This window comes from Neofelis nebulosa, chromosome 11 (assembly GCF_028018385.1).
Source record: "Neofelis nebulosa isolate mNeoNeb1 chromosome 11, mNeoNeb1.pri, whole genome shotgun sequence".
Taxonomy (NCBI): domain Eukaryota; kingdom Metazoa; phylum Chordata; class Mammalia; order Carnivora; family Felidae; genus Neofelis; species Neofelis nebulosa.
Genome location: NC_080792.1, coordinates 73,418,033 through 73,443,744, shown reverse-complemented (window position 1 = coordinate 73,443,744; position 25,712 = coordinate 73,418,033). Strand labels below are relative to the sequence as shown.

The following is a 25,712-nucleotide window of genomic DNA, read 5'->3' as shown; positions in this document are numbered from 1 at the left end:
TTTGCTGTCACTAGGCACATGCTTGCAAATGACAAGGGGGAAGTACCTATACTGGCTCCTTTGCCAATAAGAATTGCTCATTTCCCCCAACCCTGGGACACACAGCAAGTTTTTGCTGCTTGTATTTCAGTCTCAGTTCCAGATCTTCCATGTTCCTCAGGGTCTGAAGCTTAATTCCCTGGTATCAATTCCTGTTATCATTCAGTAATTTGGATGCAAGCAATACAAACCTGCTTTAGCTAACAAATGAAAAGGGAACATATTTTATGGATACATGGGGGTCTATAAAAATCAAAGTAAAACTTGGGATAGCTGGGCCTTGAAAACAGGAACCAGGGAACCAAGAGGGATGTACTTGCACCAATTCCGATATAGTTTCCTTGGAACACTACCATCAGAATGACCCGGCTCCTGATTTTGGGTCACCTAAGACTCAAAAGTCATCCCAAAGAAAAGTGGGGATCTATCACTAAAGGAAAGGAGAAATGACTCAGGGAGGCAAAAATCAATGGATGACCATTATACTAATATTTAAATGATGGGGAGAAGAAAAGTATCTACAGTGGAGCATAGCCAGAAAGGCAGGAAGAAAATGAGAAATGTCACAACACCTAAGGGAAAAAAGAGTGCCAAGGTGTGTTGGGAGCAGTCTGCTGGAAGTTCAGGTAAGAGGTACCATGTAGTGGACTTTGCAATAAAAAGGCCACTATCGAACTTGACTGTAGTGAGATAAGAATAATCAAGGATTTCAAAGAAAATGTGATTTTCCCCCCTTCTACCTACCCAGTGTGAACACTGCAATAGGCCTTAGTAGATCAATATCAGTTAAGAACTGGTGAATCACTGATGAACACTGATACTATGATATCCTGATAATCCAAATACACTCATTTAAAGAGATAGGCTTGGATAATTAAAAAAACAATTACTGAATTCTGAGTTCCTCAAACAAGGTACAATGACCTTGTCAGCTTCAGTACTGGATGATAATATATTTACCTAAATATTCACTAACATGAAGATAGGTATATTATATTTGACAAAATAGGCTTGGTGGTAAGTAACTTGCCAAAGTCAAACAATAAGCAATAAATTTAATTTTTAAAATTCTTTTATTTTAAATAAAGTTTAAAAGTAATGTGAGTAGTGTAAAATATTCAAATACAGAAATGTATAAAGTTGAAAGTCTCATGTAATCTACACTATTTGAAGAAAGCCATTAGTAGACTTTTCTATGCATCATAAACACAAATTTTTAAGTGAGTTCACACTATACATTTTTCTATTAATAGTTTCACTTAATATATCATGGCCATTTTCCCATGTCCATACACAATACATGTACTTTATTAATTTTAACAGACATGTAGATTTCCTTATATGGCTGAACCATATATTATTCAACAATCCTTTATGGATAAACACTTAGGTTTTCCTCTATATTTTTCTACCATGTAATTTTTATGCTTCTGTAGTAACTTAAACATTGTCACTTCTTGTTTCACTTTGTCTTCTGGCATGGAAAATAAATTTCAGTGTGGCCATGACCTCTAGTTTAATAAATATTTGGATTTGTCAAGGTTTGATATTGGTAGATAGTATTTAGTCAGGGCTGACTCAATTTTAAACAATAGAAACCCAACTCAAAGTAACTTAAAGCAAAAAAGGGTATTTATTGGCTCACATAACTGAAAAGTCCATAGGGATAAACTAGCTTCAGGCACGGTTGGATCCAGGGGCATAAACATTGTCATCAGGACTCAAGTCTCTCCATCATTTGGCTCTGCTTTCCTTTGCACTGGCTTCATTCTCTGGCTCATTTGATATGGTGGGCCCTGTTGGTTAGAACTTTTCATACTACAAAGTCAAGCAATCTCAGTAAAGAGAGCTCCTGAGCCTCTCCTCCACAGTTCGGTAAAACTCCTAGGGCTGAGTATCACTGGACCAGCTTGAATCACATGGCCATTCCAGAACCAATTACTATGGTGAAGGAGATGGACCATGCTGATTGATCAGGTCTGAATTACATGTCCACCCAAGAAGCTTAAAGTTAGGCCAGACTGTTTGAACCATGTGGACTAGAAACAGGGAAGTGGTTCCAAGAAACATCAGAGTTGTTACAATGAGATGGAATGAATGCTGGTCAAAAACAACTGATGCCAATGATAAGACCAGATACTAAAAAAGTTTAGTCTGTGTTCAGTAACAGCTGGCATTGTTACTTTCTTGACAATAAAAGTATTCTGAAAAAACATCATGAGTAAGTTTGTCCTGTACTCAGGAAGCTTGTAATCCATTTGAATGGAATAATCATATCCAATAGCATACTTTGGATGATGCAATAAAGTTTCAATAAAAGTAAAACTCAGTGGCCATGAATCTGACAGCCCAACCATCTTGCTGACATGAAGCAGGACAACTAGCCTCCCACTGGCAAATAGTTCTGTGAGACTACTGAAGTCAGTGGTAAATTTTACGTTCAGTGGAAAGCTCTTGTGTTTCTTTAGTCTTTTGCCAAGTTGAACTGGAACATTTCTGTCATCTATTATTGCAGAAAAGAGGAATGGACAGAGCTTGTAATCTGCTGTACTCCTTCAGATTGGGTAGAAAGGATCTCAGGTGCTGAAAATGATCAAATATATATAGGCATAGAGGCTTACTCTGCATTAAAAACAAAACAAAACAAACAAACAAACAAAAGGCTGCTGGTCAAGGAGTACATAGCATGGTCCTTCCAGTTATGAACAGTTAAGTCCTGGGGGTTGGGGGGGAGGTGAGGTGCAGGTTGCTTCTGTTCAAAATTCCCTGGTGGAACTGGGTGTAAGATAGGCTGATACCAGTTGTAGTCTTCTCAAGCACAGCCGGTCTGATTGCAACGTGTCAAAAAAGGCAGACGAGGGCTGAGTCAGGTAAACAGGTAAATAGAGTACCTTCAGCAGGGCTAGCCACGCCAATAGCCAGGATGTGATCTGGAAGAATGGGCAGATTAATATCAAAGCTCTGTAAATTAGCTTTTACCCTGAGTCCTCCAGGGTTATTCCATAGGGTTGACTCTGGATACCATTTTCTGATCTTAAAGGGCCGGTCAGGTATAGCAGCTTTAATTTTCCTGTTTATCTGCCCAGGAACTTTCAGCTCAGTAGAAGGCTATATTCTCAATTCAGACTTGAGGTTCTGTTGAGGAGTCTATGCTACATCTGGGAATGACAAGGTTGGGAGAGCCAGATTCATCAAGGTTGGCCCTACTCTCTTTGGTAATCAAGTCTCCACCTTCTGAAACTCAGTCCATCTCTGAGAATCAGCTTATAAACAAGGCCTTAGATTGGTGGGTGGTGCTGCTGAGACTTATATTGAGATCTGAAGCAGGGAGATAGTAGGTAAGATCCTAGGTTTCAGTTTTAGGCTTTCTGCATTTTCAACTATCAATTCTTATACACAGAGTATATTAGACTCTTGAACAGATGATCATCCTCACCTTAAGCCCCTCATTTTGACAGGATTAAAGGGAATGACTGGCAGTGTAGATCAATGTCTTTTTCTGTAATGTACAGGAGAAAGAGAAAATTGAGCTGATGTTTCGAAGGTAGTAGAAAAATGGAGTCTGTAGATAACTTCTTATTAACAAACAATAGTTGTATATACAAGCAGCTAGTCATTAGATTTTTATTAGTTGAGGATGTGCAGGCCTTGTTTGATGATTTGTAGACAGAGTCATGTAATCAGGGTTAGTCTAAAGAGTAAGAGACAAAGATACAAAGAAATCATTCCCAACATTTAACCAGTGCATTCATTAAAGTAGTTGAGGACAGCTGCCCCTTAAGTAGACTGTGAAGTAAGAGAATCAGATTTTTCTCATGACAAAAATCGAAGTCTACTTGTTTGACATGATCTGGTCTGGGAGTTCATGAATTGAATCCATCCTGCAGAAACAGATAAGTGTCTTAATGCCTGAGAGTATCTCATAGCAAGGAATGAAGTCAGCCACTCTGAATCAGTGTAAAACAATATTGAGACAGATGAAATTCCATTAAAATATCCACAAGGACAAGACACTGTGGTCTTGTGACATTAGGAAGAAGCTGCAGGAAGCTCTTGAGTCTACTGATAAAATTCTTAGCTGCAGGCTTTGTAGATTTTTTTTCAAGTCAGTCTACATTTTCAGCAAAAAGGTAGATATGCAACTTGAGATGCCCAGCAAGCAAGCTCCATGGCCTGGTCAAAAGGTCTACCTCCAAATAATCCTAACACCTGTAGTTGATGGTACCTGACATCAAAAGGTCCATCATAAAAGAACATCTCTCATTGGTTAGAAGAAAATCTTCCAAAGGGTCACATTTAAAATCACATACACCAGAGGATGTTCAAAAATTGTCTCTTGTGGACCAGAGGTTACCTGTAGTTAGAGCAGAATATTCATAATTTTGGAGCAGATATGCCAGTGATGGAGGAAATTTTGTTTTTTAAGGTTATTACCTCATTTATCCTGGAAACAGCAGTTAAACTGAATAAAAACCAAGGAGCAGTGTAACTGCCACTGGTTGAGTCATAGTGACTTGCAGTTTTGAGAATAACATGAATAACCAGGTACCTTTTTAGGTAATGTTGCCAGAATTTCAGTTCTGCTTTCATAGTTAATGGTTATCCCTTGCACACGAAGTAGAGTACCATGGCTGATGATGGGAGGTCCAATGTACAAGTTGGTCTTATATGGCCTCAACGAGGCATCATCAACTTTAGTACCAGCTTCAATACCTGGCGATTCAGGTATCCAGGAGATCAAGACTTCAAAGTTATGTATTTCAAGTACCACTAGAGCATGTGGTGTTTGTGATAGAAGTTGGGTAAGGGAGTGTGTCAGTGTAGAGTACGTATGCATTGCTCTCTGACTATATTGAATGCCAGGAATCACTCATTTGAAATCCATCTGGGGGTACAGGGCTGTTAATCTAGGTCCATTTGATACCACTTTCAGCCCACTTGACTACCCTGGGGTGGCAAAGATATGCCCATCTTCTTGCACTTTTCTGACTTTGCCCACAGTAAGCATTCCTAAGAATGTGCAGCATCAACTGAACATGGACTGGGTTGGGTAGAGGTACAGATCAGAATGCCATTCAGGTTGCACATGTTGTCTAGGGCAGTGGTTTTCAAACTGTGTTCTGAAGAATTCTAGGTGTTGTAAAGAAGTCTCCTTAGGGGTCACCATGGTGGTAAAGGAAGATGCTTGTGGCAGGTTTCAGGCCCCCCACTCCTGCTTCATCTACAGCAGCTTCTCTTTTATTCTGGGCTTCCACATAGTTTTCATTGAAAGGGCTTCATGGTCACAAAGCCTTTGGAAAACCAATGATCTAAGAATAAGTTGTTCACAAAATGCTGAAATACAAAAAATAGGTCACAGAAACCAGAAACTGTGAGCAAAGCCTGTGGTAAGCCAAGGTGTTTTCCTATTCATTCTTTCCTTAATACGGACCACATTACAGAATGATGAAGTTAACATTCAACTCTGCTATAAATTCTGATTGCCTCAAACTGGGTTTGTGACTATCAGTGAACAGGGCTATTGGTTTTAAGTGACAATAGCACTGGGATTTTTGCAGTCAGCATACAGCTGCAAAATGCTTTCATTTCTTTGCAAGTATTATCCCAAGTCCATGGCTAGATGACTTCTCTTCAAGATCTTTGAAGATCACAATGGGCCACAACTCAAATTCTATGAAAATATTATTCTCCTCCCCCTTTTCTCCCACCATCCTTTTCCTCCTCCCTTCCCTTCCCAATCTCCTCACCCACCTGAGATACAATGCCCTTAAACTAGGTTTACAGCACAATTTTAGGGACAGAAAAATATGTTGTTAAATGTCATGGAATTCAACCAATTTGGGGGCAAAATAAACTTTTCTCCATTCTCTTCCCACATATCCCCACAAACCTTCCAGAGGTTCCTTTCACAGAAAATAAGAGGTAATGGTCAAGATGTAGGACTCTCAGATGATAAAGACATATAAATTCAAGCAGTTATTGACAAAAGTAAGAAAAGAGGGTGGTGGTTTCAAAGATTCCGTTTACTCCTGAGTCTTCAGGGCAATCAGGAAGCACTGGCTATACTGCTCCAAAGCAGTTTCTCTATTAAAAGGAATGCTCCCAAAAGAACAGTCTGTCCTTGATTAAACTTACTACACACTAGGCTAAATAGCTCAATGAGGCTCTTTGTTGCAAGTCTTCTGAGATCCTTTAATATGCTACACTCAATTGGGAAGGGAACACGTATTTTACCACCTTACAAGACTACACAAGCTCTACATATAGATGTTGTATGCATGCACCATATACATGCATACATACACATATGTGAACAGCACTGCTCTAAAGAAATAGAGGATCCATTTTAAGTAAATTTTGAGGGATAGAGGACCTTAGATAAGATCTCAGTGTCCAAGAGTACTAATAAAACTTTTTAAAAAATTTTACAAAGAACAAAACATGAAAAGGGATTTCCAATCAGGCCATTTGGGAACGTGAGAAGACTATGTGAACAACGGATCTAGAAGTAGCTTTGTGTTTCATGTGGTGTAGTCTTACTGTCAGATGACCATGTGCCATGTTGACTGGATAAATCTACCACTAAGGAGACAGTCTGCTCTTAAACCTTAGGGGTAAGTGCCATGGAATTCTGGCTTAGATGGAGCCATCATAAAATTACACTTATGACATCCTGACTGACTGAGGGCACCAGATCAGGAAGTGGGAAACTTTTCTGGGGTTACCAAACTCCAGTCATTTTAACACTGCAGGTAAAGTAGAGGCTAAATTAATTCCATGGAGAGAACTGGACTGGGAGTCAGAAGGCCTGACCTTTATCACTTCGTAGCTATGTCACCTTGGATAACCTTTAAACTTCAATTTCCTCATTTGCAAAAAGAAATTATAATCTATTGTGTTGTTTTGATAATTGAGATTTATGCATGTAAAAGTGCTTTGAAACTATAAAGTGCTATATAAACATAAGGGATTACCATGATAGGTTCTACCTGGATGTATCAAGAGGCCTTTTCTGGAATCTGATTGGAGCTTTGTGAGATGCTGTTAGATAAAGGGATTCCTTGGTAGAATTTCTTACATTTGTGTGAAAAGTTCTGGTTCCTGAGTAATCCCAAAGATGCTGTGAGTTCACTGTGCCTTTGTTTTAATTCCAGTATCTGCTGGTCATTATATCTGCTTTCTATTCAGTAGGCTACTACAGACTTGAAGTGGAAAAAGAATAGGGTCCCGTGATCTGGATAGGACCCTAGACACTTCACGAATTTCAATCATTCGAAATTGTGGGGCATGATCCAACGTCGTTCTTGAAAGATGTTACCATTCTTCAGTGTTGATAACTAAAAATCCCCTGGTCCAAATTTATTATGTGTCTCTGAAGGCTTTAACTGAAGAAACGAAATGCACACTCATGGAACAAACTGGGCCTTTTGCTGTGATAAAATAGCTTCAGCTATCTGGCTTGAATAGTTTGACTTCACTATAAAGGGCTGTGCTGAATCTGGGTAGAACAGGACAGGAGTGGAGGTGAAGGCCACATCATGATGGTTGAATGCCTCTTGGATCACCGTGGTCCACTGGAATGGTGTCTTCTTCAGCAGTAAGGTGAAGGAATCACCATGGGCAAAAATCCAGGTACCAGATCTATAGGCTGATGGAACAGTACAAGGAAGGTGGTCAGAAGGTCCAGGTGAACACTCAGCCATCAGGAGGCACAGGACTGGAAGGGATAGGAACAAAACAGGTAAGATAACAAATGCACAGAATTACAAACACAGGACTCCTAACACTAGAGTGGGTCTACTGTCAGGATTATCAGCTGCTGGATGGGTACTAATTCTCAGTAAGCCTAACTAAAAAGATGACAGATGGGAAAATGGGGAATAATAATAATTTTTTTTAAAAAAGCCTTCTGATTAACAATTAGTGATAAGAACAGAAACAGTTCTCTGGCAGGGACTGCTTCCTGACTCTTGAGAACAAACTGTCTCAGGAAAGCAGCAAACAAGGAACTGCCTTAAGTCTCATATTCTGGGGGAGTAATGTGACTGTATTCAGGCTGTTGGGCAGTGGTTTTGGGGGGGGGGGAGGGGGAAGAAGTGGCTCCATGGATAGCACAAGAACTGAATTTAAATTTACATAGAACACGAACCTAGATTTTGTCCTTCTTCCTTTTCCAATGCCTTGCTCAAATTATTTCAGGACCTTGCGCTTTCAAAAGCTTTTACTTTGATTTTAACAAGATGCCATCTTGAGTGGTAGAGAATAAGGTACTTGGGAAATAAGGCACTGTTCTTTGCATCCTTCTGTTAAATACCCTATGCAACGTACCAGTTTCTCTTCCATGTTTGAGGGCTCCCTAAATCTTTTTAAACTTAGAATTAAAAAAAAGAAATACATGAAACACAGAAAGAAACATGGCCCATACTAGTGATCTTTTGCCTAATTAAGAGTAATTAGATTACCACACAGCAATTAAACAAATGCTTACTAAATGTTTATTCTGAGATAGCCTAGTCTCTAAATTACTCCTTTCTGTGAAATGCTTGATTACATATAGTAGTATGTGCAGCAAAGACTCTTAAAACAAAGCCTTTGCTTTCAAGGGCTTACTATCTGGAAAGAGAGCAAATGCTTGCAAATGACTACGAGGTATGCTCTGCATAGAGAGCTAAAAGGTAAACAACATAATACTCAAAAAAAAAAAAAAAAAAGATAAAGTTAGGGAGACTCATGAAGAAGAGAATATCTGACTTGAATATTGAAGAAATGGCATTGTTCTGACAGGTGAAGAACCAGAGGAGAGCATTCCAGGGTAGAGAAGAGAGCATGAACGTTTAAGTGCAGAGATGTAAGAATAAGGCATTTTGGAAAATAGCAAGTACCGTAGTTCACTTTGGATGGAGCGTCACTAGAACTTGCAATGAAGCTCTGGCAGAAACTCAGGTCTTCAAAATTCCCAGTAATAGCGCTGGTGGCAGTGCTTGCTCCATTGTTGTCTCTTCTCAAATCAAGGTCAACAGCCCCCAGATTCAAAAACAAGTATGTTCAGCTCCAGAGTCCCTGTCACATCCTGACGAGCTCTTCAGGTCCCAGGTGCAGTTCTTGAAAATCTGGAAATCTGGAGTCCACGCCGTGGCTACACAGAAAAGCATCTGCTGCAGCTAGTGCAGAACACTGTAGTGAAATCTTTTCGGCCTCCTATCCTGGACATCTCATGTTTTGTTACAGAATTTCAAGCTTTGAGTTCCAGTTGTTTTTTTTTCCTCTTCTCTCCTGAGGAAAGCATCTTCTAAGATCACCACAGTCTTAAGATTCTTTTGAGGTACATCCAGATAACAACAAAGGAGCTAAAAGACCAACACATTTTTCTCTACAACAGTCCTTTCTCTGGAAGTGAGATCATTTGTCTCTGCCCTTTACGTAAAAGGAATAGTCAATTGATTTTCTCAGACATTTGTATGAAATAACAAAACAGGTGAACACCTAACCAGACGAAATACACTTATATGTATTTATGTTCACTTGCTTAGAGCTGTACCACTGGTAAGCACCACTCCACAAAGAGAAAATGTTTGAAATACAACTGTTCAAACATTTCTATAGTGTTTGCTGGATAATGGCCTGGAATTTGATAAAAGCAGCTGACAATTAACAAAGAAGCAATAACTGGCATCTTGGCCATCTTAGTAACACACTTGCAAGCAAATAGAATACAAAGCAGGCCAGGAAAAAAGTAAGCACTGAAACACTTCCAAATCTACTGATTTTGAAGTTCAGCCGAAGTCATAACAAAATTTCAGAGAATGTTAACCTTCAATTAATAAAGATAAGCCCCCAAACATCTTCAAGAATTCCATGCCTGGTTTAGTCTGTTCCAGTGAGCCAGCTTGCTAAAAATCCACCTGCACCATTAATTAGCTGGACTCGGCAGCACCATTTAAAAATAAGCCTGCTCACTACCAACCGCAGAGACTAAAGATATACAATAGAAGCAAGTAATGGATCGCAACCATGGTCGTGGAAAATGGTCAATGAAAGGGAAAGGTAGTCAGGTACCAGTATAAGCAGCAGAAAAACAAGAGTTGCTGGGCCAAGGATTAAATAGGTTTCTCGATACTAGGGAACACATCCATTTCTAGTTTCAGCTGCTTTATATTGGGTGCCATTAAACCATACCATACACGTCAGCCAGCGTTCAGGCACCCCATGGTAAAAGGAAAGGACTCAGAATAGAAGCCAAGCAGTGGAGTGTTGTTACCCCAAATATCCATTATGCATAGAAACAGCTCACATATCCCAGGGATCCTAATAGGGGCTTCAAATCGGTTGTGAAGGGTCCCAAATGACATCTAGGCCTCAGTTTCCTCCTCGTGGCATTACGGAATTGTAGTTCTTAACTCTTGTGGGTCACATGCCCCCTTCTGAAAACTGGCTGGCGATGGATCCTCATTCCCCCAAATGCACACTCCCACTATTTCTGCATACAATTTCAGGGGAACTTGGGGGCTTCCAACTCCAATCCAAGGTTCCCAGGTTCAAAATCCAAGAACTGGGCAATTGCTAACTTTTCTTACAACTCAAAAAAAAACCCATTACAAACAATAATCATCCCTTACGTACACCGACGCTTTATAGTTTACAAAGCGCTTTCAACCCTACAAACATTGATAGGCAGAGGAGGAAACTGAGGCGCTGACAAATTACAGAGTGATTTGCCTAAGGTCACTCGGCCAGCTGGTGGCTAGGCCCGGAAGCAAACCCAGCTCTTCCGACTCCGGGGCTTGTCTCCCCGCCCCGGAGCTGCCGCCAAAGCTCCCGCCCCTCACTAAGGGGGCATGAGGAGGAAAAGACAAAGTAGAAAGCCCACCACCAACCATCCCCCAGCCCCCTCTTGCCCCCCCAACTGGGTCCTTGCAGGCCCCGAAGGGTGGCGCCAGGCCTCCACGCCGGCCCCGGCCACCCCCGCCTCCCCGGCCGCGCCAAATCCCGCCGCCGCCGCCGCCTCCCCGGGAGCGGGGCGGAGCAGCTGCCCGCCGCCGCCAACCACCCGGACGACTCCTCGTCGAATCGCAAACGCATAGGCCGCCGCCCGAGTTCTGCGTACGAGAAGAAAGACGCGGCGCGAGCGCCAACGGCCACCGGGCGCGCGCCGCGGCGGCCGGGCCTGCGCCCCAAGAGCTGGATGCCAGAGCAGGAGAAAGAGCCGCCAACCGATCGCTCGATCGACCGCGCGCCCGCTCCTTCGCCCTACCAGACCGGGGAGGGGGGGAGGGCGCGCCAGGGCGTCTTCGAGTTAGGGGCCTGACTCCCCGGCGACGAGACAAGATGGCTCCTCCGGTCCGCGCCGCAGCTACCGTCCCGGCTGCGTCGCTCGGCCCGCCCCCGGTACTGTTTCTTTAAATGGCGGAGAGGGTCATGAAAGCAGGAAGAGAGGCGCGCGCTCTCACGTGACAGGGGCGGGCCCGGCTAACAAGATCCGGTCACGTGGAGACACGCTACCCACCAATGAGGAGGCGTCGCATCAGGGCGGGGGCGGGAGGAGCTGTGGCTCTGTGATTGGCCTAATGCACCGCGGAGGCCTCGGGGGCTTGGGGCGTCGGGGAGTGCGCGAGGTGGCTCGGGTTGTGTGCTCTAGCGGAGACAAAGCAGTGGCTGAGGTGGCTGTGGCGGCTGCGGCAGGGGCGGCAGAACACCTATAAACGCCGAATTCTGTGGTGTTGAGTCCTGTCATCTCATCCAGCGCGGCGCGTGGGCGGCTGGTCTCGCGGCGGCGGCAGCGGCGGAGGCGGAGGCAGCACATGGTTCCAAGAGCGCGCTGCGGTTGTTGGGTTCCAATTCCGTGGGGAGGGACAAAGGCAGCTTTGAGCACCCGGCAACGCCGGGTCGGGTGCTGCGCTCGCCACCCTGCCCTCGATCCGGGCCTTGAAAGCTGGGACTAACTCCTCTCTGTGAGGAGGAGGAGGCGACGGCCTCGGGAGTGAGGCCCTGGAAGGGCCTGAGAGCCGGAGGCCTCTGTCTGAGGGAAGTGGGGGAGGGGCGCTGCCCGCCTGAGGTGATTTGGGCGGGTCAATTCTGAGGCGTTTTTGTGGGTCAGTGTGAGGTAATTTGACCTACTACCCTGAGGAGATTGCGACGGGACCACAAGCTAGGTCTGGTCTGGGCTTTCGAAACGGAAATCTCCGTCAGCGTCAGCGATTAGGAGACTTCAGTTGGGAGGTGGTGAAGGAAGCGGGAACTAACGCCATATGCACTCCGTCGACTTCGTGGCCGCCAGCCTGGGGCCTCTTTAAGAATCACAGGATCTTTGGTGAAGACATGGGTGGCTGTCCAGTTTTATGACAGAAGTTGGTAGCTTTCCGGATTGATAAATTTCCTGGCCGGAAATTTAGAGGAACAAAAAAGCTCGAAGAACGTGAAGATGGAGCAGTAATAAAACCTCTCAAGTCCAATAGTGTCTACTCCAAGACCATCCACATTCGACTCCTTGAGCTATCGCAACTTAAACTAAAGCTTAAGACTACAAATCTATGACATAGTTTTCTTCAGAATATTACATCATAGTCATTAAGAAGATAAAAAAGCTTGGAGAGATCAATTGTAGTTTTAGACATCTCTTTCAATATATTTTGGATAGACACCAGTTAACCTTGTGTAACAGTAAGGAGCACAGACTTAACCAAACCTTTACTGGGAGGAATCCTGGAAAATCTATTCCATTATAAAGTTATAGTTCCCAGTTAGTGGGTGAAGGACTGGAGACCTCACCGCACTCATGGCTTTCACAAATTACAGCAGTCTGAATCGAGCTCAGCTAACCTTTGAATATCTACATACAAATTCGTAAGTATCCTTTAGGTGCCACTGAGGTCACTGATAACTCATTCCTTGATAATACGAAAATCATTTTCCCAGAAAATTCTGCTTTTTTTACTTTTTGGGATGTATCACTGGATGAGTCTTGAGCTCTGTATTGAAGAACTGAGATAAGTGAGATATTTGTTGCTAATCCAGAAGAATACAATCTTCATTTGTTGGATCAAAATTTATTTGATCAAATGCAAATTTTAGTTATTTGAAGTCAATATATTGAGATGTTTGATTCAAGTGTTTGATAGGAATCCAACAAGTGCTGTTCTTTGGATCCCCAGGAGTTGGACTGTTCTCATATCGACTTTCTTTTTAGTGACAACAGCCAAAACAGTTGGGTTATAACAAGTCTTTTTTTTCCTAACAAGAAAAAGAAAAGAATGAAGATCTTAAATGACAACTTGTGAGAAGAAATTACTAATTTTTGTTGTCAGCAAACAGTTGGCTTTATCTTCCTGGGAAATTCGTCCCTAATTCCAATGAAATTTTTATGTGCTAGGCAGAAAATAGCAACTTGTTTAAACCCATAATTTAAGTAGCCTTTCCCCAAAATGTGTGCAAATCACAGAACACATATGGTGTTTATGTTTGAGCTCATTAGATTATCATTATTCCGTGTTGATCTGGAATGTTTCAGGGTTAACTGTTATGCCACTGTCTTGGAAGTAATTCAGTGGGGTCATAACTAGTGTTCTAATACATTCATTCATCACTTTTGAGATGAAGGTAAGTATTCTACCATTTTAGTATTTGCAGAGGTGATGAGCAGCTACATGAATGGCTCAGATCTGAAGAACCGCTTTGAGGGTTGAGATGATAGACTTCAAACATCTAGTAACAGTAAAATAATTTTTAGCTTTTTATGGATAAGGGCAACATGTTATGACGTCTGTAATTTTTTTTGCTTTTTTTCCTATCAAGTAAATAAAAGTTTTGAGTAGTGAATTGCCAAATGGTAATAGTCTGGTTTTATTTTTTGTTTAGGAAGCTTATTAGTGAACTAGAACTGGTTTTAGAGTAGGTACTGTAGGGCCTGAGAGGCGAAGTCTCATGCTACGGAAGATGAATCTGAAGCCCACTTAGATAGGTTGGTGATGCTTATTTAGCTAATTAATAACGTCTTGGGCAAGACCCTCAGTATCCTTTTTTATATTTGAATTGTGTTTAAGAACAAGCATTTGAAGGCCACTTAGATGTTCACCAGTGATTGTATTTAATAATTGGTTACTTCAGTTCTGAATTGTGGAATGAGGGGCCAAATTTGGAATGACAAGACTATATGATAATCTTGGAAGAGCTTCCCCAAAGACTTTTTGATAATAATAGTAACAACAATTAATTGCTTCTTGCCAGTCACTTTTAAATGTGTAAAATAATCCTTATAGTAACCTTGCTGGAGTAAGGATTATTCCTATTTTGCATTTGAGGAAACTGGGCTCAGAGTAACATGCCAGAAGTTACACATCTGCTAAGTGGCAGGTTTAAGGCATCAAGATTTAAGGCAATAAGTTTTACCTGGCCATAATGGTTAGTGTTTTTAGCTATCAGGCAGTACTAACTCTAGTCGAGTATACTTTTAAGGGCTTGTTTTCTTATAAAGCAAAGGGTTTACTTCCTACTTTGAAAGTCTATTCAATTTTAGTTTATCTCAAATTTTTAAATTTGAGGTTCTGGAATACTCATATTGCCATTTTGTAACTTATTAACAATAGGTGAACAGAACTAAGGTATAGAATAAAATTCTAGTTAAGTCACTTGTTTAAAATACAACTGGAGAATTCTCTGTGAATTTGACTTTCCCATATTGACTTGGAACCACCTGCTTGCATGAACATTTGAGGGTTGAATGTATCATTTTGGAAGCTCTAGATTTTCTAATCTGGATCACACCTTTGAAGTTGTATACTTTAGGATGTATCTAATCCTGCCAGAAGAAAATATGAACCCTGGAATACCAAGATAAGTTGGTTTGTAACCAGTTTGAAGATTTATTTATCACGGTAATGTGACTAGAAATTCATTTCTAGAGGAAACAAATGTTTAAATTTTCCTAAGCCGTGACTTGTTACTCCTTATGATGGTAGATGGATCTTCTCTGTGTTAAGTGATGCAAGGTCACCTTCAGAAATGGGAAGATTTTTCTTAGAGTACCTTCTCCTTTGTTCTGTTACAATTTTTAAAACACAAAACCATTATAGAGTGTCTGAACATCTACGATATTGCCATATTGTGAATTATGTAAGGTATGGCCCTTTGCTTACCTCCCGTGTAACGTAGACTTGCAGGTGGAACACAGGCAGACTAGAAGGATAGAAATCAGTGTGGTGCAATGGAGAGAGCATGCATAGGCTTGGGAGCCAGCCAAGCTTGGATTTGACTGCTTCCTGGTTGAGTTTTTGGGCAGATTGATTTCCCTGAGCCTCTGTTTCTTCATCTATAAAATGGAGCTAATCTGACAGTGTTTATGAGGAGTATGTTAAATAATGTTTATAAAGTAATTAGCTCATACATGGTACATGATGATCATTGAATAGATGGTGATTATTGTTTATTCAGTGTATGATTTATATAAACCACAGGTTGGTCAATATGGTAGCAAGTTGCTGTTTGGTGGTGTTCATTAGACAGATACATTCTTAGGAGCATTTACTGGAGACAGTAAACATCTGTCTTGAATTTTTTTTTTTTTTTTTGTATGATGTCTGTGGTAAGTGTTGATGGTTATTGGTTACATCAGCATTAAGGTTTAAAGCAGGCCTGCGAAATTTTCATAACATGAAAGTCTTAGTCTTGGTTATTTCCTTTTAATACTGGGTGTTTCAATTACGAAATGATAAGAGTTTTTGAATAAAAGGAGTTTTATACAGTTACTGGTCTTTAGTGGTGGGTTTTGTGACTGTTAGTAAAAAGTTCATGGCAATCTAGGTGCTAGACTCCAGATATAGTGATGGTAGTGATGTTCCTTTGTGACAAGATGCGTGTCTTATGTCACTGTTTGCAGTACTGCTAAGTGGTCTGAGAGAGCAGGATGCTTAAGTATAAGATGACTGCTTTCCATGTCTTTTCCTCTTGGCACGTTTGATAAATTATCTTGGCCATATGATACTTTGGTTTGTTTTATTTATATATGTAGTGAATGAACATAGAGGAACCTGTCACCTCTAGAGACTTAATAGTTTGGGGGACTTAAAATCCTGTTGAAATGTGGGTTCACGCTCTAAATATATTAAAGCTATTTGAATGTAAAAATTGTTGCTCTAGTTTCTCAGCTTTATTTTCTAGCAGTTAAGGCAATTAACTGTTGTCAACATCTCCAAGAACACAGCAGAAGCTATCACTGTATGATAGACTTGTGGATAATCTATTGGTTTAAATTCAGGCTGAATATAAATAGGGACACCATATTCCTTATGTAATGAGTAGATTTACCCGTGAATTTGTCACTGGAAATGCTGAGCTGCAAAACTATTTTGATCATGGCACAAATGGCATAAAAGCCAGATCACTTGAAAGTGAGAGTTTGTTAAAAATCCTTGTCTTTTTCCAGATGGTTGACCTTTCTTTGATAACATGCAAAGAATCTTTACATCTGTGAAAATAATTTTCTTTGATACTTGCTCAGATATCTGTTTCAAATGCTAGCAAGCAATGAGTGTGCCTCTTTGAATATTATTTGAAAAAAGGAGAGAACTTATGCAGTCAGTATGTTTTTGATTCTTCTGATTTTAAAAAACATTTAGAACTCTGATTTTAGAATTTGTTAGTAGGACCCATTAATCAATCAGTTGAAGGTCTGGAGAAGAGATGTGTGTTGTCTCTGACTTTCCCAGCAGTTGTCACAAAAGGCCCCTTTTGTGATGTGTCAGTATACATCACAATAATACCCCTCAGCTACACTTTTTAAATTTTCTTATATTTTTAATGTTTATTTTTGAGAGGGAGAGAGCACACGTGTGTGTGAGCGGAGGAGGAGCAGAAAGAGGGAGACACAGAATCCAAAGCAGGCTCCAGGCTCTGAGCTGTCAGCACAGAGCCTGACATGGGGCTCAAACTCATGGACCATGAGATCATGACCTGAGCCGAAGTCAGATGCTTAACTGATTGAGCCACCCAGGAGCTCCCACTTTATTTTTTTTTAAATGTCTGTTTATTTTGAGAGGGATTGTGTGTGTGTGTGTGTGTGTGTGTGTGCGCGCACACAAGCTAGTCAGGGGAGGAGTAGAGAGAGAGGGAGAAAGAGGATCCCGAGCAGGCTCCGTGCTGTCAGCACAGAGCCCAATGTAGGGCTCAATCCCATGAACCATGAGATCATGACCTGAGCTGAAGAGTCTGACACTTAACTGACTGAGCCACCCAAGTGCCCCTCCCTTGGTTACATTTTAAAGATATTTGTTAGCTTGTCTGAAATAGTTACGTGTGGAACAGCATTGATACTATGTGGAACAACAAAAGCCATTTGGAATGTTTTCTTTAAATTCTAAATATACAAGGCACATTTCTAAATGTCATGTAGAAAGCAGTGAAAACTTAGCCAGAGATACTTTGTCCTTTCCCTGTTGAGATCTTCTTGAATTCTGAATGTCTCTCATTTTCATGTGAAGCAGTTTTCATGTGAAGCAATCAGAAATATGTATTGCTGAGAAGCAGTCACCATTTCTTTTTTTAAATTTTTTTTAATGTTTATTCATTTTTGAGAGAGAGAGAGAGAGAGGCAGTGAGCAAGCAAGGGAGGGGCAGAGAGAGAGAGAGAGAGAGAGAGAGAGCCACAGAATCCTAAACAGGCTCTAGGCTCTGAGCTGTCAGCATAGAGCCTGATGTGGAGCTTGAACTCACAAACCGCGAGGTCATGACCTGAGCTGACGCCTAATCGACTGAGCCACCCAGGTGCCCCTATGGTCACCATTTCTGTTTGTGATTTCTTTGCCCTGATAGTAAAGGGTATTAGAGTAAGTTTTGAAGACTATTCATATTCACTGTTTTCACTACCAAAGGCCAGTTCTTGATTCTTTGATGTATTCCAGAGATTCCTGCATATAAATTGTAGTCCCATTCTTATGGTTGTTCTGTTTGTTTGTTTGTTTGGGTTTTTTTGGTTTACAGGAGTTTTATTTCTGAATTTCCTTGACTATATTAAAGTATAACTTTTTATTGAAATAAGTATTGCAATAGAATTTGTTATTTTATATAACAATCCTCAAAATTAAAAAAAATTTTGAGGATGGAGAGTAATTCACTTTGTGAAGTTTTTAGCTACTTCTATTCAGACAGGAAAATGACTGAAAGCTTGAGAGCAAATGTTAGATTCACTTTTAAATTATATTACCTTTAGTAAATCACCTTTAATTTTCTAACATTTCTATTTCTTTAGTGTAGTAATCTACAGAATACTTCTTTGTTTCTTCAGATGATAATTTGAAGAATTTAAGATGATTCTAGAAACTTAAATATTTTTAACTAAAGATACATATGTTTTATGCAGGTGTTTTTTTCATAGAAATTGTTTTTCTTTAAAAAAAATTTTTTTTAATGGTTATTTAGTTTAGAGAGAGACAGAGCGCCAGTGGGGGAGGGGCAGAGAGAGAGGGAGACACAGAGTCCTAAGCAGGCTCCAGGCTCTGAGCTGTCAGCACAGCCTGATGGCAGGGCTCAAACCCAAGAGCATCAAGATCATGATCTGAGCTGATGTCTGGTGCTTAACTGACTGAGCCACCCAGGTGCCCCTGAAATTGTTTTTCTTTTCATGTAAATTAATTAAGGATTGGATTTTGGTCAGAAGAATTTGAACTCTATTTTCTAAGTGAATTGGAGATAAATTTCTACTTTTTACTAAGACCTATTTATTGATGCCATCTTGGATTAGCAACAGATATAATCACTGATCTCACGGGGGGAAAAGTTCTTCCTAAAATTCCAATATATTTTTTTTTCTTTTAGTAACAGTTTTAATTCAAAATTTGTAGTTGTAAAAATTTGTAGGTTTACTTGAGGGGAAACCAGGGTTTCTGGACAGTTCAGCTTTGGGTGTTTATTTTATAAGCAAATATTTTACAATTTGTTTTAAGTTTTACATGATGTAGTAAGTGATCAGAGATCCTGGACACTGGTTATTTAATTTTGGTATATTTCATTCTAAATTTTTAGAAATTTTCAGTTTAATGGCTACAACAGTTATACCAAAAAAAAAAAAATCAATGGGTATAATTTGTGTATTTTTGAAAAATTGATGATAGTAATGTACTTAGGTTAATGATTTTACATTTTCTTTAATCAAAAGTCAAGGTTTCTAGGGGGACGCATTTTACTCTTATATCTAAAGAGGACTATTATGGAAAATAGCACAAAGAGAGTGTAAGTGGAGAAGTAATTTAAGGATGCATCTTAGGCACACATATTTATTGAGTTATGAATAATAATGGTAATTGTGTATTTATCTAACCCAACTTTGAGCAGCCTCCTGGAAGAGAGATGACCTTGAAGGGGCTAACAGGGACCTTAGAACACACCACGCTATTGTCCTCCTAAGAGGAATTGTTCAACAGAGTCTTGGATTCCCTTCTTTAATGTGGAGAAAGCTGTTTTTGGCTAGAATTGGAAAGTCAGGAAATAGATTATCCTCTCCTTTCTCCTCACTTTCAAATGGAATATTTTGCTTATAAACTGCACAAAAGCAAATGGGTTTTCTTCTTTTACCAATAGATAACACACAAGTACTGATAAAGCAGAATGTTAGCAAGTCACCCATTGAGCGTGCTTAGAGATATGCGGAAACTGATAGCTGGTTAAGGCAATGAGAAATAAAATACAGACATTTTTCTAGACGGAACATGAGTAATGGAAAATGCTGCTTTTAAAATAGTATATACACATAGGAATCTTAATGCTTCAAAGTGGGTTTCTTAACATAGTAAGAATAGACATGAGTAGACAGCAAGATTTAATAGATTAACATTTGAGGGGGCTTAGCAACTCTTAAAGGTTTCAAGTTGTGGGGAAATTTCAGTAGTGTAAAGTGACAATGCAAATGGCAATTTTAGATTTTCTAAAAACTTTTTAATATTTTATAACCTTGACTTATTAGGTGTCATAGTTCAATTCTGTAATTCTTTTGCTGATTCTTAGTATTTATCATTTCAGAACTACTCATGAATTCTTGTTTGGTGCTCTTGCTGAACTGGTTGATAATGCAAGGTATGTAGTCTTTTAGGCATACAGGCTGTGCTTGAAAACTTTTTGGGTCCTTGTGACTATTGTTTTCTGAAGACTTAGGAAGGAGACAGTTCTGTAAGCAGCTGCAATTCCCTCCTAAGAGGCCTCTTACCCCAAAAGTATTTTTAATAGTGTGTTAGTTGATACTTCTACTTTACTTGATTAATTTACCCATTGCTTGTCCTAAAAATAGTGAACTTATGACCTTCCAAGTTATCTTCCCTTGTGTATTAGAGCAAGATAATTGCAATGAAATGCAAGGAATTAAGATAGGAATTTAGCAATCAAGGTAATGGGACAGACAAGATCTTATTTAATTTGTGTTACCAAAAATGTACACCATCTAAAGTCTTTAAAATTATGCCAGAGTGTGTTCCTAAAATGTATATTTAATTGACTCTAGTTGATCAAAGTATCTTCTGTTATTAGTAGCTGTGTTTGGAAGAAAGTCTTCAGCACTGTGTTATATTGAGTTCTTAGTGATGGAAGTCTATAAATATTACTGTGCAAGACTAGAAAGTTTAGGTTGCCTCAAAGATAAACAAATAGGAACATCCAAATCACGATTCTGTTCATAATTATGAAAATATTCTCTCAGTTTTGTTTCTGAATGCAGACATAAAATTCAGACACATTGCTTATTGACCAAGTGTTGATGACTAATGAAGGAAGAGGGTAAGAATTAAGAGTAGAGTACTTCCATTTTTTTTAATTAGTTAATTTATTTTGAGAGAGAGAATGCATATGTGCATGTGCACATGAGCAGGGGAAGAGCAGGGAGAGAGAGAGAGAGAGAGAGAGAGAGAGCGCGAGAGCGAGAGCGAGAGCGAATCCCAAGCAGGCTCCGTGCTGTCATTGTGGAGACTGACTTGAGGCTCAATCCCACAAACTGGGAGATCATGACCTGGACCAAACTTAAGAGTCAGATGCCTAACTGACTGAGCCACCTAGGTGCCCTGAGAGTAGAAGTACTTTCTAAACAGATCCCTAGTTAATGAGCTGCTGGGTAATTTTCTGTTTGTATCTATATCTATACTATAAATCTATGCTATTATTACTTTTATTGTTATTCACTGGACTGTTCATGAAAGTGTGCTTGTTAATAAGTTGTTTAACCAGAAAAGTTCCATTTTGTTTCAATCCTGGTTGAGTCATAATTTTTGTATTCAATTTAAAAATGCTGTAGCTTAATGGAACTATGACTTTGCCACTTACTAGCTTTGTGAGACCATGGTGTGTTGTGGCAGACTGTCTTTTTTTATATCCTATGGTGAATTGGAGATTCCTAGGAGTATATGTTCCTGTTCATGCACACATTTTGCTAATTTTTCTCATATTTGAAAATGTTTTTATGTTTTTAGGAATAGGTACATATAGAACTGAATGGACTTGAGTGGGCTTTTTTTTTTTCCCACTTAAAACTGATGAAACTTAGGGTACCTGGGTGGCTCAGTCGGTTGAGTGTCTGACTTTGGCTCAGGTCATGATCTCACGGTTTGTGGGTTCAAGCCCGCATTGGGCTCTGTACTGACAGCTCAGAGCTTGGAGCCTGCTTCGGATGCTGTGTCTCCTTTCTCTGCCCCTCCCCTACTTGTGCTTTCTCTCTCTCTCTCTCTCTTTCTCCAAATAATAAAAAACCTTTAAAAATTAAAAAAATAAAATAAAACTGATGAAACTCTCCGTGCCTCATTTTTCTTGTCTGCAGTTGGCAGAATTGGACTAGACTACCTTCAAGCTGCTCTTGATGACTGAACTTGTTATTTCAGCTAATGGTTGGAGTCTGATGGAGTGCCCCAACTTCCTTTTAGGTTAGGATAAGATTATGGGCTTGTGAATTAGTATGTTGACTGTAGTGTGTATACTGTGAGACCTGATTTTTCATAGGCTTCGTGGCAGATGATTTTTTTTTTCCCTTAACATTTTGTGACAAAGAAAAATGGACGAGGTACTGGAACATTTTTTATGATTGCAATCAAGTGAGTGAGAGAAACACAGTTGTGAGTCATTTTTTAGTGTGTAAAGGATGGTGTTCTTTCTTATTCTCTAGATGTTTTTACTGTGAAATCTGTATTTAAAAAATGTATCCAGGCCCTATGTGTCATGTGATTATTTTAAATAGTTCAGAGCTTCAGAAGTGTTTCACAGACACATAAGGAAAACAGTATTACTAAGTGTGAAAGTGTAATGGATACAGAATTTCTGTGTGACTTCCTGAAAATAGACTCAAAATAGTATGCATCCCACTTAAAATATTGTACATTTTGATGGTTGATACTTCATATTTTCAACTAGATCTTGATTTTTTTCTTTTAATTTTGCAGAGATGCTGATGCCACCAGAATAGATATTTATGCAGGTAAGTCTAAGTTACATGTCAGTCCTTTCCTCTGACGTTCAGTTCCTTTGAATGAATTTATTGCTATGTCTAAGAAGAAATGCTTAAGAGCATGATTATTCCAGGTCACAGGTAGAAACAGGGCATTCCTGGTCAGGCATATAATAGAAACCAAAAATTTTGGTGCAAGGGAACTAACATGTGGTGTCCAGATGTATAGATCTACTTAAGTAGCCACTGAGAGATTTATGGGTTAATGGAGTAGAGTAGTGGGGAACAAAGTGACCAAGTACCAGTGATTTGATTGGTTGGCTTACTGATTGGTTGATTTTACGCTACCTGAGGCCAAAAAGAGCTTATTGGAGGCCACTTCCTCTCTCTGCAACCTCAGCAAGGACTTGGAGGGTTGCTGGTGTCAGTTGCCTAAAACAGTTGGGTTAACTGGGTTGGTGCTGGAATTCGCTGAGATGTTCTCAGGCAGAAATGTCAGGTAGAAAGGAGGGCTGCTTTGCTTGGAATTTATAGATACTAACAGTGTCTACTGTTTTGCTTATTTTATTGGCTCTGCTGTTTGGTAGTAAAATTCTTTTTTTTTCTGGAGTGGGTACAACAGTGGAAGAATTCTTAGTCATTATCATTGGCTTTTTAAAAATTTTAAATGATCATTTTTAGTTTGCTTTCTGCCTGTTCAGTGTTTGTACCAGCATGTTTTTTGGTAATTTGAATGCTAGAAATTTGGAAGGGGAATAGGGGAAGATAGCTTTTAAATCCAATTTGGCTAGCATACTCTGTTTTTCTGACAAACTTTTCTAAAGTCTTCTGAAAGGTTTAGGCTAATATTCTGAATAACATTGACTAACATCTGAGAATACTGGTAGTTTTTGTGGGAATATACAATTATCAGATAGCCCCTCTTCATGGACTCACTCATTTGATAAATGGGAACAAGCACATAACTAAGAAGTGATTCTCAGAACTTCAGTGTTATATAATTATGATGAATCTCCCTAGATATGATGGATTTCTCATGCACATTTTCTTTAGAGCAAAGAAAATCATTCAGGACAGCTAAACGTCAGCTATACTGTTTAAATTCTGAAAGCCTTCTCAAAAAGCTATGCCGAAGCGGTGAAAATAAGACTTCTTTTATTTTTAGAAGAAAGGAACAGGAAAAAGGCATAGCAGAAGAGTCTTAGAAGATGGTTACTTAAACCCTAAGGCCAAATGGAGGAACCATTCCCAAGTTACTGTGTATCTTACATCTCAAGTGTGCTATGATGAGGAGCAATTACAGCTACCTCTGAAAGAATCAGCCGTTGTCTTAATCATTGCACAGATGGTAAAGCAGAGAAAGGGCCTCTACTCCAAGTGACATTGAAAGGAAAAATCATCAGAGCTGAGTCTATTTGAAAGAAACAGTTTTAAACAGAAATCATCTCTGTCCCCTCCTTCTACCTTCGGTGGGTGAATTTCACTAAGAAAATTTTGTCCATTATACTCAAAATGGAGCATAACAGTTGGATTTCAATTTAAATGAAAAGGGCCAACTGTGCATTTATTCTGTGCTCAGTGTTCTTACTGCTGTTGTGCTTTGGGAGGAGTCCAGAGAGGATGTGATGGGGCCTTTTCTAAGTTCTCATTAGAGAACTTAAGTCTCTAATTGGAGAGACAGCACTCTGCAGATGATTAGAGAACAATAACTTGGTCTTAAGGGAATTGTCAAGGCAGTTAAAGATTAAATGGTATGATAGAATCAGTAAGGACTACAGCATTTTGGAAAAAGACTTGATTTACTCCAAATAGCTCAAGATTGGGAGTCTTGGCTGAGGTATCACTTCACTCTTTTCTACCTCAGAGCCTTATTAACACATTCAACAAGAGGAATAAAAGCAACTTCATTTTACAAGTAGAATAATAAAATCAGTAACATCCTAGTACTATAAAGTTCTTATTGTTGGTACAGAGGGGAAAGTATTTTCCTGTCTCCCGTTCTGAAACTAGATTGATACTGAACTTGGAAATCCCCTCAAACATCAGATTTAGTTTGAATTCACTACAAATTCACATTTTAAAAGATTGTATTTAAACCTAAGAAGGTGACAAAGGAACCAGGCTCTTAAAGTACAGAGGTGTTCACTCACCCAAAACATTCCTATGAGATGGGGTCATACCATAATGTGCCTGTCAGAAGTAGATTTGGTATTTTTATTGACTTTCTTGACTTCTTTGTATAGGAGTGTCACTTCTCAAAGAAAGATCCCTTTTGTGATGCCGAATCATAGAAATGGAAAATTAGAGCATGTGAACCTGAAATGTATAGTGCTCAGATGGCAAAAGAACAAGAACTTGGATGTCATTTTATTACAACTTCTGCTGAGGACATTATTTTATCATCTCTGACTTTTGATTTATTAGCTCCATTGTACATTTCTTCTGCTTCTATTTCCTGTCTTCTCCCCAGTGAGAGTTGGATGATGGGATGTGGGATGTCAGGCTGATTTGGAGAAGCTAGACTTAGCCATATTGGGGGGAGCTTAGATGTGCATCCATCCAAATTTGTTCTGATAATCTTACATAGCTGCTACCAGGATCTGAGGCACAACTGCAAAGAAGGCAGTTTGGCTTTGCCCTCCCTGTCTTGGTTCCAAAATGTATGATGGGAGTGGAAGCATACAACCCCCAGCTGCTTAAACTCTCCTCTCTCCAGAACTCCCTGTTCTTCATCAAAATCCTTTGCTTGGAGGCTTCATATATCACTCAAATGACTGACAAAGTAAATATCAGGTGTTAGGAATACATCTCTAACTTGTGGAATGTCTGAGGAGATTGTTTTAAGCAGGGATGCAATGGGTTCTTTATTCTCTAGTTCAGTGCTTCTCAAAGAGTGGTCTGTTGATGGACAGCGTCACCTGTGGAGCTTGTTAGAAATAAAAATTCTGGGGTGCCTGGGTGGCTCAGTCGGTTGAGCGTCTGACTTCTGCTCAGGTCATGATCTCGTGGTTCCTGAGTTCGAGTCCCACGTTGGGCTCTGTGCTGACAGCTTGGAGCCTGGAGCCTGCTTTGGATTCTGCGTCTCCCTCTCTCTCTGTCCCTCCCCTGCTCATGCTCTGTCTCTCTCTGTCTCAAAAATAAATAAAAACATTTTTAAAAATTAAAAAAAAAAAGAAATAAAAATTCTTAGGTACCACCTCAGATTCACACAGACTTTCCAGGGTAAAGCCCAGAATCTGTATTTTTAACAAGGTCTTCAGCTGATTCTTAACGC

General features: G+C 39.9%; 2 protein-coding genes across 7 annotated transcripts in view; one reads left to right on the top strand and one right to left on the bottom strand.

Annotated features, from left to right (window-relative positions):
* Positions 1 to 1,653: 1,653 nt before the first annotated feature.
* On the bottom strand, positions 1,654 to 11,329 carry TUG1 (taurine up-regulated 1; the record flags this gene model as incomplete). Its single annotated transcript, XM_058690849.1, has 2 exons — positions 1,654 to 7,756; positions 8,922 to 11,329. A coding segment is annotated over one exon (465 nt), but the record flags the coding sequence as incomplete, so codon positions are not given.
* The window catches only part of MORC2 (MORC family CW-type zinc finger 2), a 40,706-nt gene continuing 26,321 nt past the window's right edge, over positions 11,328 to 25,712 (top strand). For all 6 annotated transcript variants that reach the window (XM_058690848.1, XM_058690847.1, XM_058690845.1 and 3 more), the window contains exons 1-3: positions 11,328 to 12,879; positions 20,041 to 20,094; positions 22,434 to 22,468. In XM_058690848.1, the coding sequence (XP_058546831.1) occupies positions 12,812 to 12,879; positions 20,041 to 20,094; positions 22,434 to 22,468 (157 nt within the window). In that variant the 5' untranslated portion in view covers positions 11,328 to 12,811. The remainder of the gene's footprint in view (positions 12,880 to 20,040; positions 20,095 to 22,433; positions 22,469 to 25,712) is intronic.